The sequence below is a fragment of the Bolinopsis microptera genome, chromosome 11 (genome assembly GCF_026151205.1).
Source record: "Bolinopsis microptera isolate Bmic1 chromosome 11, MBARI_Bmic_1.0, whole genome shotgun sequence".
Classification (NCBI taxonomy): domain Eukaryota; kingdom Metazoa; phylum Ctenophora; class Tentaculata; order Lobata; family Bolinopsidae; genus Bolinopsis; species Bolinopsis microptera.
The window spans coordinates 14,596,229-14,614,312 of NC_087082.1; the positions used below are offsets into that span (position 1 = coordinate 14,596,229).

Here is an 18,084-nt window from a genome sequence, read left to right on the forward strand (position 1 = left end):
TCTTATATAGAGAATGTTATAGCTCACTCGAAGGGGATTGTCAATAATATATGTTAAATTATTAGCTATTCTAGATTTAATAATAATCAACATTTTTATCAAGTGTTAGACAGGTGATAGACTACCAGGTAGTAGTAGTAGTAGTAAATCATTTGAAGTAATGTAGTAAGAGGAAAGATCAAATATTTAACTTTCAAGTTAGACCTTTGTTTTGATAAAAGAGTAGTACTAAATAGTATCAAGTTTATTTTTTAATTACAAGAACAAGAATTGGCCATAAATTGTTTTAAATTTGCATCTCGTTGGTCTCTACATCTAATGCCATCTCTATGCTTTACTCAATCTCTGCCAGCAAACCCTGATGCAAGCTTTACTGCACCATTTTTCTTTCCCCAAACTTTACATTAGATCTGAGTTAACATCAAAAAGTCTCCAACACACTGTTGTATAGCATTTCAATTGTGTGTGCCCGAATTTGTCTCAATTCACCTTTAAAGTTAGAAACCAAAATGGTTGACCACAATGATCAAGCTAAGACAGGTGAAGGAGAGTGATACAGGGACTTTATTAATCAATGTTATGTTGACAGCTGCTATAGACTTTTAATATAGTGGAAGGCTAAAATTAAACATGTACTGTTTGTGGTTAAATGGTATGTTTGCTCACCAATTTCGAATGTGCTAATTTTTATTTAGTGTATAGTTTGTAAGCTATAAAAACACATGCTTTCTGTTTCATAGCATTTTCTTCATACTAATATCACATGACAATAAAAACACTGTTGGCTACACTGACAATATTGTGGCCAAAGTGTGGCATCCTGGAAAAAGAGTGGTAAAACCCTGATTTACCTTTCTCCCAAACTCCGCAGTAAATCAGGGTATTCAAATATGTGCATTTCAAGTTTCAACTAGTTACTAGGCTGTCTTAAAAATATTGTTGCAGGTCTTACTCTTAGTGCATGTTACTAAGCCATCATCATCAATCATCATATGTAGGAAAACATAGCAAAACATACAAAAATAGCAATTAACTAACAATTTCTAAGCCACAGCAAGGCAATTACCACGGACAGGAAATATAACACCCTCAACAGGTGGAAGTAAGGATGAAGGTTGGCCCAGAACAGTAATTCGACTAATGGTCCAGCGTGAGAGAGTAAAACGAACTGAACCTTGTTGATGTGAAATAAAACTTATAAAATGATCTGCCACAGAACCAATTTTGAAGTAATTTAAATAGTTAACTTCTTTTAACTGTTTTTATAAGGGTTCATAATCGAAATACATGTACAATTATCACATATACACGGAACAACACAATTTGTGAGCTTGTTAAGATACAGTTCCTTCTTCCACGCTGTATGAAGTTTATCAGTTTAAAGGAAATATGATAGGTTAACTTCACTTGGCAAACATTCCATACCATTTTGAATTTCACACAGTGGCGTAACGAAGGGCCCTGCTGACCCTGCTGTGCAGGGGGGCGCCGTCTTAGGGGGGCGCCAAATCGTCGTTTGAATGTGGGACAATTTCGAAAACTTAACTAAAGTACTAGCAAAACTGCGCGTTTTGCTCTTGATACACACTTTTTTAGAGATTTTACCGGCGTATCCTCTAAAATCACCTAATTTGTTCAATTTTAGGGAGGGGCACCAAAAGGGGAGGGGGCGCCAACAGGGGGGCGCCTTTTCGGCAGGGGGCGCCAACAGGCAACGTTACGCCACTGATTTCACACCAAGGCCAGGTAAATGACTCCTCATAATACAGTAAAATCCCGATTTACCACGCCCTGATTTACCGTAACCCCCGATTTACCGTGCCATCTCCTTTCCCCAAATAGAGCTTTACATGTATAATTAATAAAAAACAAAACCCTGATTTACCGCAACCCCCGATTTACCACAGATGTTTCCTTCCCCCAAACTCTGTGGTAAATCGACGTTTTACTGTAAGTTGCAACAGACTTCAACTCTGGGCTTTGTTATTTAGGGTTGGTACAACTGCTTTTAAAGCTGATAAGCTGCTTTTCTTTAAAGAATATTCTGATGTTGTCAGTGGCGTAACGTTGCCTGTTGGCGCCCCCTGCCGAAAATGCGCCCCCCTGTTGCTCCCCTCCCCTTTTGGCGCCCCTCCCTAAAATTGAACAAATTAGGTGATATTAGAGGATACTCCGGTAAAATCTCTATTAAAGTGTGTTTCTAGAGCAAAACGCGCAGTTTTGCTAGTACCTCAATTAAGTTTTTCAAAATTGTCCCACATTCAAACGACGATTTTGCGCCCCCCTAAGATGATTTTATTTTACCGTGGTCCTGGTTATGTTCTGGTATGTGCGGTGTTCAGAAGCAGTCACTCTTTAATAGCTGGTGTTGGTTTGATAACTGACTCTTCTTTAGTAGTAGTTTACAAATTGTAATCTTATATAAATAAATTGTATGCAATGTTTTGAAGATGTCATGTTGAACATTCTAACAGTTTTAACTCTCTCTAGGTCCCTGTAAATGGTCATTGCATGTTAAGGACTGGATTATCTAAGTTATTGAGAAGTGTTACCCCTGATAAAATCAAGATTGGGAGCTGTATCAGCAAAACTTTTCTATCAGCAGACATGTCACCGCCTATTGTAATACAACCTAAAGGACCCCATAAAGGTAAATATTATTGTTATCGTTATTTAAACATTTAGCTAATTTAAACATTTAGTCGGCATGGCTGACTGGTTTTAATAACATACGTGTAACTAGATATTGTGGATATATTGTGTCCTGTTGAATCTTCATCGTCACATGTGATTGACCACGATCATGAATTTCAAGCATGCTCAAGCTCATAACTGTCACAGTAAATTCGACCACAATCGTCACAGGTCGATCTGAGAAACTTGTTTGCTTGTGAGATTTGGATAGCATTCCTAAAATGGTACAAATTGTATTTTGAGGCCTACTTACAACTTTTTTCAGTCAAAAACCAATGATTTTTTGAAACTGAATATGGTTGCAGACTTTTAATTTTACTTTATAATAAAAACACCTCTAGCAAGATTAATGGGTAAGAGCCTCTTCACTTCAAATTAATAAATTAATGCACCAACAAAGGAAAAATAACAATGAGGGAGCTAGGTCAGTGTGTTTTAACAATAAAGGAGACAGTTTCTAGGCTTGATTAGTCCGAGGGCATCATGCACAATTAATATAAAGCAGAATGTTATTAAAGTGGATGTAAGAAGAAATTTTGCTTTAGAAAATAGCGATGATCCAGTCTATTGAGCCAAGTTAGTGAAACCTAGTTTAAAGATCGTGATATTGTGGTGTATCAAACAAAAACGTATGACACAATAACAGAAATTATACACACTCCGCTATGAAACATTAACAACATTAACAACATTAACAACATAAACAACATTAAAAACATTAACAACATTAACAACATTAACAACATTAACAACATTAACAACATTAACAACATTAACAACATTAACAACATTAACAACATTAACAACATTAACAACATTAACAACATTAACAACATTAACAACATTAACAACATTAACAACATTAACACCCAACATTTTCAGCCTCAGTTATATTTCTACACGGATTGGGAGACACAGGACATGGCTGGTCTCAAGTAATGGGGGAAGATCTCAATGTTGATAATGTTAAGTTTGTGTGCCCCACTGCGTCAACTATCCCCGTCACTATCAACATGGGCATGAGGTTTGTTTCTTTCTGATCCCCGCCTGTTGGCACGCAAAACTGTTCTGGGCGGTATACATTATATGTTGGGAGGCGCAGTACTTATGGATTCCATGTGATTACAAGTCTTCTGTGTCATTCAGAAATATGCGTTCCATGAATAAGAGAATATTTGTGGAGAGTCTTCCCAAATAACAGATTATTCTACTGAGTTAGTAAATCCGCGGTCGCTGAACGACTAAAATGTAACGAAAGTTTTGTTGTTTTCGCGCAGTAATTTGTCTGGAGACGCGCGCGCCCTTGATATAGACATATTATATATATCGAGGACGCGACGGTCGGCCGTAGGATTGGACAAGTTGGACTTCATTAAACCATTAAATAGGAGTGCCGTCATCCCAGTACTTCTTTTATTAGACGGCTGCGGTAATTAAATATGAAATGTCCGGTTTTCAGTGAACAATAAAGTATAATGTTTCAGAATGCCGGCTTGGTATGATATAACCTCGCTCAGCGAATTCGACAAAGAGGATAAAACTGGCATAATGAGTGAGTAGAATTGCTCAGTTAATGCTACCACACTTCAATCTATCATTAGTCATAAAATATCAAAAGCGCTACAAGCAGCAGTGTTAACACTTAACCGTCATAAATATCAATAAAGACCAGTTCAATTTCAAGTGGCGCTCGAAAATATAAATACTGAAGATAACATGTAACCACTAAGATGACATGTAACGTACACAGGGAGTGTGGCACATGTGCACCAGCTGATAGCAGACGAGGAGAAGTCTGTTCCTTCTGATAAGATATTTGTGGGAGGATTCTCTCAGGGGGGAGCTGTGGCTCTGTACGCGGGACTCACTTACAAGAAACAACTCGGAGGTAGAGCGATAGTTTAAAGAATGCTAGTTTAAAGAATGTGAATTTCCTGGAGTTTGCTCGTTGTTTTGCTGATGTAGTCTATTTACCATAATATCTTAACACTGTTTATCCAGGAATAATAGGACTCAGTTGCTACCTGCCCCTGAACAGCGAGTTCCCAGCCTCAGCTGCAGCTCAGAACTCAACTACTCCTGTTATAATGTGCCATGGAAAAGCTGATGTAGTTGTAGACTTCAGGTTAGATTATTAAATGTTAACATCTTGCACAGTTCAGGGTTAGAGACTTATTATCGTATAATATGTTGACTCTCTGTAGAATGCCCTAATTGATGGTGTAAAGTTACTCCTCCCCTCTTCCCACCAGGTTTGGTCAGATGTCGTTCCAAAAGATACAGCAATTCCACTCCAAAGTAGAAATGAAGGAGTACGACAATATGGGTCATACATCCTGCCCAAGAGAGCTCATGGATGTTAAGAGCTTCCTGGTTAAATACCTCGCTGCTTCCTCTTAATCTGTAGTAATAATTAAAGTGAAACATGAAGCCTCTATAATACACTTCAGAGAGGAATTTATTAATGTTTATTGTGTTTCCTTTATGGTTGGACCCTTTCTTTACTTTGGAATTTGCGGAAAGTTAAAAAATCTTGTTTGATTACGAGAGTTCATCACAATCGGTAAGAACGGGAGTTTGACAAGTTTCATTGTTGATTTAATTTAAATAGTGGGAAAACAAAGCGGAATTAGCTGAGTAACTCACAAAAGATAAATTATTATAAATTATGTGTCGGTTAACTGTAGACTCTGGATCAGGTGATCTAAATTTATAATTATGAGGTGTGGGGACCATCTGATACATGTTCAAATCTTACTAGAGTTTATGTTTAATTTTCAATTTCTCCCCGTGATAGATCTTTTTGTGATCTACTAAATCTGAAAATTCATAACTGTCACCAAGATTTAACTAGGTCGAACGGAAAGCTATACAAATAGCCGCGCCTGCTTGAGAGTTGAGACCTAATTTTTCCGTTCGACCTAGTTACATCTTGGTGACAGTAAGATTATATTTGTTGGCTTTTATTTGGATCACTGGTGATTGGAACTTATTCTTATGGAGAACTTTACTGTAAAGATTGCAAAGAGTCGCTGGTGAATTATTTGACCTTTATATTATATATATGGAGTGTGTGGACAATGTACTTCTTATTTACAGTACAGTTGAACTGTCTTTAATGACTTTACGGTATGAGTTTTACTTATTCACTACTAGTAACAACAAGTTGGTCTATAATCTATGTTATTCTGGGGGCCGGGAGGGGGGATTTTGTGTTAATAAATAGGGACCTGCAGAAATGTGGTGAGGGGGCCTTGTGTGTGGGGGGGGGGGGGGGGGGGGGGGGCTTCTTTATTGTCGCCAACACGTAAACCAGCTTCGTTGCCGGAGTTGGCTAAATCTTGTTTTAGATTTGTCTTGATGTAAGTTTGTTAAGAAAAGTGCTATATTAATGTCATGTATCCAGGGTTTGGATATGTCACCCCACATACAGCTTAGTGACGTGATATGGTTGTGAATACACAAGGCTAATCGCTACCTTCTTATCATAAAACTAACCAATCAGAGAGAAGTATTCTAGTCGCGTGACTTGTTATCATGTCACGTGGTACAAGCACACAGCTGGTGATGATCACAACACAGATAACATGTTTAAATTTCTAAACACATTACATTCTAGAAATCAGAAACTTGATCTTCAAGCTTCACAATTCTCTTGCTTTTCCACGTAACACTTGATGTGAGTTTTTCAGTTCTATTTTTAAGTTATTTCTGCATTATCAACATGTCAAACTGTTCAGGCTTCATCATTGTCATCTTACTTCTTCATCAGGTAATCATGATAGTCCGATACCATCAATGATGTTAAATATGTTCTGTAGCCTACAAACGTACGGCGTTCGAATACGTATTTCTGGAGGGTGGACAACGTACTTCGAATATGTTCCGGAAAATTTTCAGAACTTTATGTTAATTTTAGACTCGGAGAGCACCTGTAAATGGCCTTGTAAAAAAAATTGGGAAAAAGTCAAACAATCATTCAGGGTGTAAAAATGAATTGAAATCCCCTTACTCCTAGGCTTGCCTGAGCTGTTAAATGCCAACCCGTCCCGTGAGTAGCATGACAATATGGCGCCACCAGTCACCACTAAAAATTTTAGCTCGAGGAAAAAGGGGATGTACCTCTTAACTTATATTATTACCTTACACTATTATACTATTACCATACACACTGACCAGATCTGTATGGTGTTACAAGGTGTAGTGAACCCCCCCCACTTACACACTGACCAGATCTGTATGGTGTCACAAGGTGTAGTGAACCCCCCCCCACTTACACACTGACCAGATCTGTATGGTGTTAAAAGGTGTAGTGAACCCCCCCCCCACTTACACGCTGACCAGATCTGTATGGTGTTACAAGGTGTAGTGAACCCCCCCCCCCAGATCTGTATGGTGTTAAAAGGTGTAGTGAACCCCCCCCCAGATCTGTATGGTGTTAAAAGGTGTAGTGAACCCCCCAGATCTGTATGGTGTTACAAGGTGTAGTGAACCCCCCCCCCACTTACACACTGACCAGATCTGTATGGTGTTACAAGGTGTAGTGAACCCCCCCCCCCACTTACACACTGACCAGATCTGTATGGTGTTACAAGGTGTAGTGAACCCCCCCCCCCCTACACACTGGCCAGATCTGTATGGTGTTAAAAGGTGTAGTGAACCCCCCCCCCCACTTACACACTGACCAGATCTGTATGGTGTTACAAGGTGTAGTGAACCCCCCCAGATCTGTATGGTGTTAAAAGGTGTAGTGAACCCCCCCCAGATCTGTATGGTGTTAAAAGGTGTAGTGAACCCCCCCCCCAGATCTGTATGGTGTTAAAAGGTGTAGTGAACCCCCCCAGATCTGTATGGTGTTAAAAGGTGTAGTGAACCCCCCAGATCTGTATGGTGTTAAAAGGTGTAGTGAACCCCCCCCCCATACACACTGACCAGATCTGTATGGTGTTAAAAGGTGTAGTGAACCCCCCCCCCCACCGATACCATTCCTAAATTAATACTTAACTTGAGGATGATAAAAACATCATCCCATTTACCTCCGAAATTCATTTCTACGGTCTTGAAGCAGGATCTTGCAAGCATCGATACAGAGTCCCATATCAAACAATAAACAGTCCGTACTCCGTATCAAACAGGCCCATTCTGAATTATCCTTTTTCTCAGTCAGAACGAACAAAAGGAGACGATTTGTACACCCCAGTCCCTCATTCTGGGATACAGTATGATAAAGTTATCGGACAAGACGTAGACCAATTCGCTGAAGAACGTACAAGTGAAAAAAAGGCAATAGCTGAGCATTTTAGTGACTCGTCTACTTCTGTAACTTCTGTTCAGAGCAATCCTAAAAAACCAAGACTCGTTGCCAATAACCCAAAAGTTAAAACTAAAAAAGGAAAGATCGAGAAAGGTACAGTGCCTGATTTACAGATTACAGCTTCAAATGGTAGCGAAAGTAGCTTGATCTCAACACCACCAAGAAACTCGGACAACAAAGACAAAATTCTGACAGTTTCCAAAGATAAAGAATTAGAATTAGTATCTGATAAAGTTGAGAGCGGAGCTTTGAATGAGCAAACAACCAAAACCACCTCTCCAGTATCTCACAGTGGTACCACCTTCTCCTTCTCCTCTTCTAATTCCCTATCCACAAGTAGTTTTGAAAACTACACCACTTCAATGCTGGATGTCACACCGTCTAGTACAACAAAACTGTTTAAAACTGGCCAGCCTGCTGATCATGGTATAACTGAGAGAAAACATCCTCAAATTACTCCTACTATAACTCAACCTCAGAAAAATAAGGAGGACAACCAGACGCAGGAGATTGATGAGCAGGAGATTGGTGAGCAGAGATTGGCGAGCAGGAGATAGGTGAGCAGGAGATTGATGAGCAGGAGATTGGTGAGCAGGAGATTGGTGAGCAGGAGATTGGTGAGCAGGAGATTGATGAGCAGGAGATTGGTGAGCAGGAGATTGGTGAGCAGGAGATTGGTGAGCAGGAGATTGGTGAGCAGGAGATTGGTGAGCAGGAGATTGGTGAGCAGGAGATTGGTGAGCAGGAGATTGGTGAGCAGGAGATTGGTGAGCAGGAGATAGGTGAGCAGGAGATTGGTGAGCAGGAGATTGGTGAGCAGGAGATTGATGTGCAGGAGATAGGTGAGCAGGAGATTGGTCAGCAGGATGAAGAGGGAGATTTTGTGAACTCTGATTTACTTAACAAGGTCACACCACCAGCAGCAACTGTAGATCCTAATAATTCAGCTGGCTCCAATGTCACTACCGCAAATAGTCGCAATCTGACCCACGAGAAATTGGTGACCAGCTTATCTGGAGAGAACAAAAATCTGACTCAGAAACCTTCCAAGCAGAACACAACAAATGAGCCGTCCAATAATCGCAACCAGTCTGTTTCCACAGAAAAGCAAATAACTTTACCACTTACTGAAGCCCTGCCTACTTCAACCGCACCTCCAGATGAAGCTCTCACCGAACATAGCTCAGACCTAGAGGCTGTTCCTGACCAGGCTGACGAAGACGATCACACGGAGCCCACACTAACAGATGATGAGGAGGAGAGCGGAGATTGTCCGGGGTGTGTCCGGATAGAAACAGAGCAGGGTTATCAGGAGATATGTAACATCACCCAGTGCTGGGTACCCAGAATGGAGCGACATGTTGGGCTCCTCATTACTTTCTTCCCCGTCGGGCATGTCATCTCTCATCTCTCTATACGGACTGTATCTGCTCCTCCCTGGACTAAACAAGGAGTTCAGGAAGGGGTTCCCCACTTTCTCTGGGTCCAAGTTTGCTGTTTAGATGTCTTTGCAGAGTCCTCCTCTTTGCTTGGAAAGTCTCAGTTTTGTTCCTCAACGTTTACTTTCTCACGATATTTTCCACCTTGTTTGACGTGTTCGATGTCTACATGGACTTCCTGATGGGGTATAGACTCGAGATGGGGGAAGTCATCAACAAACATATCTACCGCAACGAATGGGTCATCAACTTCATCTTCGCCTTTGCATTCTTGGGCGTGATAAAAGTAATGATAAGTCTACACATCCTACGCAACAAGAGTGATAGAGTAACCCTATTTGACGCTAAAAACCTTTGTTATTGTGTTAGCTTCCTCTTGGAGGATTGCGGGGAGATGTTCCTTGAGTATTTCTATATCGAGAACTACCTCACCCAAAATTCCGGGACCCCTTGGTTTTTGTTAACGAGGAATACTATCTACTCCGTTCTTTCTGTCCGACTCCTGTTCTGGCATCTCGTGGAGATGATGAGGAAATGTTACTCAAAGGAATCTGATTCTTTTGGTTAGTCCGTTCTTTGATGCTTTCGTTCATGAAGTTTAACTTTAAGTTGTGCTTTTGAATTCAATATTAGTTAGAAGTTACCTTTCATTTTATAAATAAGGTTGAAACGCAGTACACTTTATTATCTAAATTGTTTAAACCACTGCTTTCCCAGCTATATCATTTTTCGGAACGTCAGTGATAATCGGGATTGTATCGCTGATGCGGACAGGGAGCGCGATATACCAAACGTTCTACGGGCATCTTGCCCTGCCTTGCTTGGAGGTTATAGACGGTAAACTCCTGCAAACTCCCTTTAGACCTGCCTGTATGAAACCTGTCAACTATCCTATACTTGCCCTTAACTTCCTACCTCTTTTTATCTTACCAGGTACAATTTATTTATAGTATTAACTTTAAGTATATATGCAGAAATATATAAAACAGGAATATATAAAACAGAAATATATAAAACAGAAATCGCGATCGACATTATAAAATTAAATTTCGTCAAGTTGAAAAATAGTAAAGTTTGTACTACTAAACTATATTTCAAACTTGCATTGAAGAAATTACACACAAAGTATCAATATGCGTTGATTGAATTTGATATATATATATATATTTGAGCCATACTGATGAGTCCTAATAGGACGAAACACTGTGTCTATATATATATATATATATTTCGTTGCTGTACTCCTACACATTAATATATATATATAATAGTTTATAGCCTGGGCCGGGTCCGGGGTCCGGTCCTAGAACCCTCACTCCTCAGGTTGCTATCTATCCAGAGCCCTTGCGCTTGCAGTGGCGCGAAAGCACATGGTATTGGTTAGGTTGTAGGTGAAGTCTTCAGGTAAAGTTTTTGATGCATCAATTTTAGTTGTAACTAGTACTAGTACTACTGGCTTTTAATAATTCGTTCGCCCCAAAATTTATCACGTGTCTTTGGTTTTTATGGCTTTTCAACCGAACAAAACTTTTTTAAATAAACCCCAATCCCAACCCTAACCCTAACCATAGGCATAACCATAACCTGAACCATAACCCCGAAGCTATCGATCCTGTATCCACAACAGCTCAACACAATCCTAACCGTACCCGAGCCCTAAACAATCGAATTCGTATTTAACTTGCTTGTCACGTGACCAAAAGAGTTTTTTGCCCATAACTTTCCAGGGAAGCATTTTCAATGTTTACCCTACGTTGTACGTCATGAGCTGAGGGGGTGATTCGAAATCAGCGACCATAGATACACCGAATGAGATGACTTTCATGCCCTCAAGGCCTTTTTACAAGAATTTTCTGAAAATTTCAAAGAAAATTCTTGTGAAAAGGCCTTGAGGGTACGGTATGAATGTACTCTTGTTCGGTGTACGTACTATTTTTGAACGCTGATTCCGATCAATCACCCCCATGGGCTCTTACTAATACGAAATATGTTTTTAAAGTTTTACAAGGATAATGTCTTTTCGTAAAATAATTCACAGAATAGAAATGAATTCGAATATCAATCGAACAAATATCATTATTGTCATTTTAACAAATTTTGTCTCTTTCTTCTTTAAAAAACGTCAACAAAAATACATTATCTTAGCTTAATCAAATTTTCCCAGACTTTTTAATGTCCCTTAAATTTAATCATTATAATCAATAATTAAAAAAAAAACGATTATGGATAATATTTTTTCTTTCAAATTTTTTACGATCAATCATCTTAATTAATTTTGTCCCACGCAGTGCACTTAAACTTGGGGGTGGCCTGTGACGTGAAGCAACAAAAAAAAGTTAACCAATCATCTTAATCATTGCAAATTTAATTATTCGCCTATAATTATATCAGAGTTATAAAACAAAAATAATTACTTTAATGTGGAAAGAGGGTCCAGAAATCAAATTGTCCAACCGTTCCTTATGTCATAAATGATCAACCATGTATGAGGTAGTTCTGATCAGATCTCTGTATATCCTATCATTCTTTGAGCCAAATAACAAATTTTGCCGAGTTTATAGGTAGTTCTGATCAGATCTCTGTATATCCTCGTCTTCTTTGAGACAGATAACGAACTTTTCCATAGATGGCAAGTGGCAGAAGGAGGACTTTTGTTATGTAGTTTCTGTACCGTGCTCTCAGTTCTGGTTTACGAAGGATCAGGATGGTTGGGAACACTGCTGCGTTTATCAAGGGAAGGGTGAATTGTAACAATACAATGAGGGGGTATGGGACGTCATACCCCAACCAGATAGCGATTGTATTCACGCAATACAAAGAGACGCTAATCAAGTACAGTAACGAGATTAGAAACACTGTTAAGTTAACTTGGTTTGCAGTGTTCAGCTGTGGGTTTTCGTGACCTCCAAAGGCTTTCTTTATATAGATCATCTGAAGCATCATGCATACAAGCACAATCAAACAAGGCAAACCAAACTGAACTAAAGCCACAACTACCTCCATGATATGGTACATAAGCGTTGCTGCACCATCAGAAAATCCAAAGTGACGCACCATCAACACTAATACACGGAGTGTTGTGCCATGTCCGATTGTTTCTATTTCAGTCATCACGTTCCATGGACCCAAAGCAACACCACATTTTGGGTTATCATTTGAACTAGTTGTGAGATCATTCCAGGCCCAAACATCAATAATGCACAGGACTAGGAGAATGGACAGGTAAATGAAAAGGAATATTGTCAAAACTCGGTTATTCAGACTGTAAAATGGACGCATTATGTTGATGGTCTTCACAACCGTTAGCGCAAGAACGAAATATGCGGAAGTAACGTAGCACAGTGTACCAAACAGTTGGCAGACCAGAAAAGTCCAAGGATGCATCCTCAAAGACGGGTCCTTCAAGCACAGCAGTGATATTGAGCCTCGTCCTATCTCTGAACACGCACTTCCAATATCCACAGCAGCAACCATAATGAAGAACAGGTACGAAATCCTTCTCCAGTCCTTGTGGTAATCATATATGATCATTGCGTTCTGGATCATGATATAAACAGCTATCATGATATTGAGTGGGGATATATACTGAAAGCCAAAGTCATGACCGTCATAAACTAGAGAGGTACTGGGAGGCGAGTTTGTGGTAGTCATATTGTTTGTCCAGATCATTTTTCTGCGGGGAATTAAACAGGATTTAACTATTGAACATGAATTAAACATGAAATGACCAAGGAGAACCCCAACGAACTCGTCTTGGTAATACAACAATTCATACAACTTATATGACGGAGCTAGATCATAGATAGATAGATGATGACAGAAACTATAACATAAGTGATTTTAAATTTCCTTGAATAAAGCTTAATTAAGCTAGCGGGTGTACAGGAAGCCTATGAGCTAGGTAGGCAGATAACTTAGTGTTTACCACATTATAAGGTACAACACTCATACTCGAAAAAAGCTTTAAAATCGTACAAGAAAAATATATGGTCAGGAACAGGTTGTAATTATACGGAATATTGAAACTGTCCCTTTAATCACGAATCAATACGAACAAAAAGGTAGATTGATAACAGCGTGAATATGAGGTATATAAGATGAGCTATAGGAATGAATAGATATGTTTCGCTCTATAAGGCAGCTGACCCAGGCCGAGTCTATCGAGCACAAAATAAAAGGATGAAACATTTTTCCTGTAGGCTTGTAGTAAAAATATACTAGCTTGTTGAGGATTACAAGCGATGAGCTATTCTTACTTTATATCACAAGATCCAATCATGTCCTAACATTCCCTACTCAAAGTCAATATCCCATTCACTGTTATTATTAAGCAAAGAAGGTACACGAAACGTGTGCGAACAATATTGCGTTATCGATCCAGCTATTGTCGTGCGAAATACCTACAGCTTTACACGTCACGAGGCACACTGTTCCTACTCAAGTATTGTATCCTACAAATCTTCTCTCCAGATACTACATATAATACAATATTTTATACTATATAATACTATATTTATTCAGGCAATACTATCAATAATATATATCTATTTATTTGACCAATTTTGGATAATTAAAAAAAAAAAAAAAATCAATCATCTTAATCAATTTTGTCCCACGCAGCACTTGGGGGTGGCCTTTGACGTGAAGCAAAAACAATAAGTTTTACCAACATGCATCTTAATCAGTTAATCATTGCAAATATTCGCCTAACTCAGAGTTACAAAACAAAAACAATCACTTAATGTGGAAAGAGGGTCCAGAAATAAAATTGTCCAACCGTTCCTTATGTCATAGATGATCAACCATGTATAAGGTAGTTCTGATCAGATCTCTGTAATTGTATATCATATTATTCTTTGAGAAAAATAACAAACTTTGCCGAGTATGTAGGTAGTTTTGATCAAATCTCTGCATATCCTCGTCTTCTTTGAGCCAGATAACGAACTTTTCCATAGATGGTGAGTGGCAGAAGGAGGAATTTTGTTACGTAGTTTCTGTACCGTGCTCTCAGTTCAGGTTTACGAAGGATCAGGATGGTTGGGAACAGTACTGCGTTTATCAAGGGAAAGGTGGATTCTAACAATGCAATGAGGGGGTATGGGAGGACGTAATACACCCAGATAGCGATTGTATTCACGCAGTACAAAGAGACGCTAATCAAGTACAGTAACGAGATAAGAAACACTGTTAAGTTAACTTGGTTTGCAGTGTTCAGCTGTGGGTTTTCGTGACCTCCAAAGGCTTTCTTTATATAGATCATCTGAAGCATCATGCATACAAGCACAATCAAACAAGGCAAACCAAACTGAACTAAAGGTAAAACTATCTCCATGATAATCATCATAAGAGTTGCCGCGCCAGAAGACAATACAGTGTAATGCCTCATCAACAGTAATACACGGGTTGTTGTGCCGTCTCCGATTGTTTCTATTGCAGTCATCACGAACCATGGACCATAGAAACCACTACATTTTGGGTTATCGTTAATATTAGTTATGAGATCATTAAAGGCCCAAACATCAATAATGCACAGGACTAGGAGAATGGACGGGTAAATGAAAAGGAATATCTTCAAAACTCGGTTATTCTGCCTGTAAAATGGACGCATTATGTTGATGGTCTTCACAACCATTAGCGCAACAACGAAATATGTGGAAGTAACGTAGCACAGTATACCAAACAGTTGGCAGACCAGAAAAGTCCAAGGATGCATCCTCAAAGACGGGTCCTTCAAGCACAGCAGTGATATTGAGCCTCGTCCTATCTCTGAACACGCACTTCCAATGTCCACAGCAGCAACCATAATGAAGAATAGGAACGAAATCCTTCTCCAGTCCTTGTGGTAATCATATATGATCATGGCGTTCTGGATCATGATATAAACAGATATCGTGATATTGAGCGGGGTTATATACTGAAAGCCAAAGGGATGACCGTCCATAACTAGAGAGGTACTGGGAGGCGAGTTTGTGGTAGTCATTGTTCTGCGGGGAATAAGGCAGGAATTAAACTATTGAACATGAATTAAACATGAAATGACCAAGGAGAACCCCAACGAACTCGTCTTGGTAATACAACAATTCATACAATTTCTATGACGGAGCTAGATCATAGATAGATAGATGATGACAGAAACTATAACATAAATTATTTTAAATTTCCTTGAATAAAGCTTAATTAAGCTAGCGGGTGTACAGGAAGCCTATGAGCTAGGTAGGCAGATAACTCAGTGTTTACCACATTATAAGGTACAACACTCATACTCGAAAAAAGCTTTAAAATCGTACAAGAAAAATATATGGTCAGGAACAGGTTGTAATTATACGGAATATTGAAACTGTCCCTTTAATCACGAATCAATAGAACAAAAAGGTAGATTGATAACAGCGTGAATATGAGGTATATAAGATGAGCTATAGGAGTGAATAGATATGTTTCGCTCTATAAGGCAGCTGACCCAGGCCGAGTCTATCGAGCACAAAATAAAAGGATGAAACATTTTTCCTGTAGGCTTGTAGTAAAAATATACTAGCTTGTTGAGGATTACATGCGATGAGCTATTCTTACTTTATATCACAAGATCCAATCATGTCCTAACATTCCCTACTCAAAGTCAATATCCCATTCACTGTTATTATTAAGCAAAGAAGGTACACGAAACGTGTGCGAACAATATTGCGTTATCGATCCAGCTATTGTCGTGCGAAATACCTACAGCTTTACACGTCACGAGGCACACTGTTCCTACTCAAGTATTGTATCCTACAAATCTTCTCTCCAGATACTACATATAATACAATATTTTATACTATATAATACTATATTTATTCAGGCAATACTATCAATAATATATATCTATTTATTTGACCAAAACCCATAATCATGGGTAGCCGTAGAGTGGACTGCTGCCAGTGTCTCTCTTTCCTAAACAAAAGGAAATCATATTAATTTGATTGACCGTCTGCAAATGCAAAATGATACCTCGAATGAAATCGGTCGCTCGCTTTTCCCTTTCATTCACGGCTTACGAATTGTAATAAGTTTCAATTTATAACATGTAATCAATTACGATTGTGAATGAATGGGAAAGCGAGGTACCTATTTCATTCTCGGTATCATTTTGCATACCGAGACCACTCTACCCATGATTATGGGTTTTGGTCAAATATATTATACAATTTTGTGTGAATTTTGATAGATCATAATACTGTTCATTTTTTAATTTGAGTAAACTACGGGCCATTCCCCAATCACCATTTCAAGTCTCTGGGAGATGTTCTGAACTGTTGGGTGACCGAATGTAACATAATTCGATAAAATTGTTGGATCTCCTAGCTGTGTCATCTGAGACCTTGTCAAATCATAATTTACAATTGTAGAGTCATTTGACGTTGATAAAATTTAATGTTAAATATTTGAACAGTGGAAATATAACGTTTCAGGGGCGATCATATACTACACGAGGAAAAACAAGGACGATTCAGAAAAGTACCAGCCGGTACCGACAAATAACCCAAGTCGGACCACTGACACGCAGCACATTTCTAAAGAGGAGGGACCTTCTGGTGCACAAGAGACAGCGCAAGCTCTGGAACCAACAGCACCACCTCCGCCACCTCCACCTGTCACACTGACAACCTCTATCCCACACCAAGTCCCACTCTATGTGAATATGGTGCAGTCTTCCGGTAGCCAGCCAGTACTAAACATGGTGCAGTCCTCCGGTAGCCAGCCAGTACTAAACATGGTGCAGTCCTCCGGTAGCCAGCCAGTACTAAACATGGTGCAGTCCTCCGGTAGCCAGCCAGTATTAAACATGGTACAGTCCTCCGGTAGCCAGCCAGTACTAAACATTGTGCAGTCCTCTTTTCAACCCCTCACCCAGTACGCTATCCCTCCCTTCCAGATAATACCTGTAGTCGCCTCTCCCGTCGTGACCCACTCTCATATCATCCAGGTATCTAACCACACTCCCCTTTACACTGCCTCTGAGTACAGTAAACTACCCACAGTGACAGAATCTGGGGGAGAAGAGAGCAGAACGGGGACTGCAACTCCACAGCTAGAGTTATGTGGGGGAACACGGTGAGGAGTGTGTTGGAGCAACATCAGGAACACCCCACTGGAGAGGAAGATACGAGCACTGGTCAGGATCCGGGGGACAGTTCGCCTGGAGAAGAGGAGCACATCTACCAGAGTTTAGAAACTGAGACTAGTGGACCATCAGAGACAGTTGAGTCTACTAATGGTTACTCGGCTCCAGTAGGAGCTGCTCGTACTAGATCAGAGAGGTTTAACTCAGACCCTTCTCGTCTCCCTGGATCAGCGGAGGAGGGTCTACAATCAGCTTTTAAGTTCAGATCAGAACCCAATCTGCTGGAGTGAAGAGTGGACAGTAGGACATCATGATGGTCAAAAACTGAAGAAATCCGAACAATATCTTATGTCGCCATCAACCCTAGATACAGGGCTTTGTTCGCAGGGACTTCTGTGAAGAAGGGCATCGGAGACTAATGTACTAACTCTGGTAAAATTCAGCATTGTTTGACTTAATTTTCACCCCAAGATATTATCAAAAGAGCTAATACTTAATCGTCAGTGGAGCTATGTATTTTGCCATCATCTACCAGTTAAACT

General features: G+C 39.6%; 2 protein-coding genes across 2 annotated transcripts in view; both read left to right on the plus strand.

The window, feature by feature from the left end:
• The window catches only part of LOC134823488 (double-strand-break repair protein rad21 homolog A-like), a 901,854-nt gene that overhangs the window by 651,141 nt on the left and 232,629 nt on the right, over positions 1-18,084 (plus strand). The window lies entirely within an intron of this gene.
• LOC134822723 (acyl-protein thioesterase 1-like) lies at positions 2,467-5,821 on the plus strand. Its single transcript, XM_063833939.1, has 6 exons — positions 2,467-2,650; positions 3,577-3,718; positions 4,179-4,246; positions 4,445-4,582; positions 4,696-4,819; positions 4,947-5,821. The coding sequence occupies exons 1-6, from the start codon at positions 2,512-2,514 to the stop codon at positions 5,092-5,094; spliced, it is 759 nt and encodes a 252-aa protein (XP_063690009.1). The 5' UTR covers positions 2,467-2,511; the 3' UTR covers positions 5,095-5,821.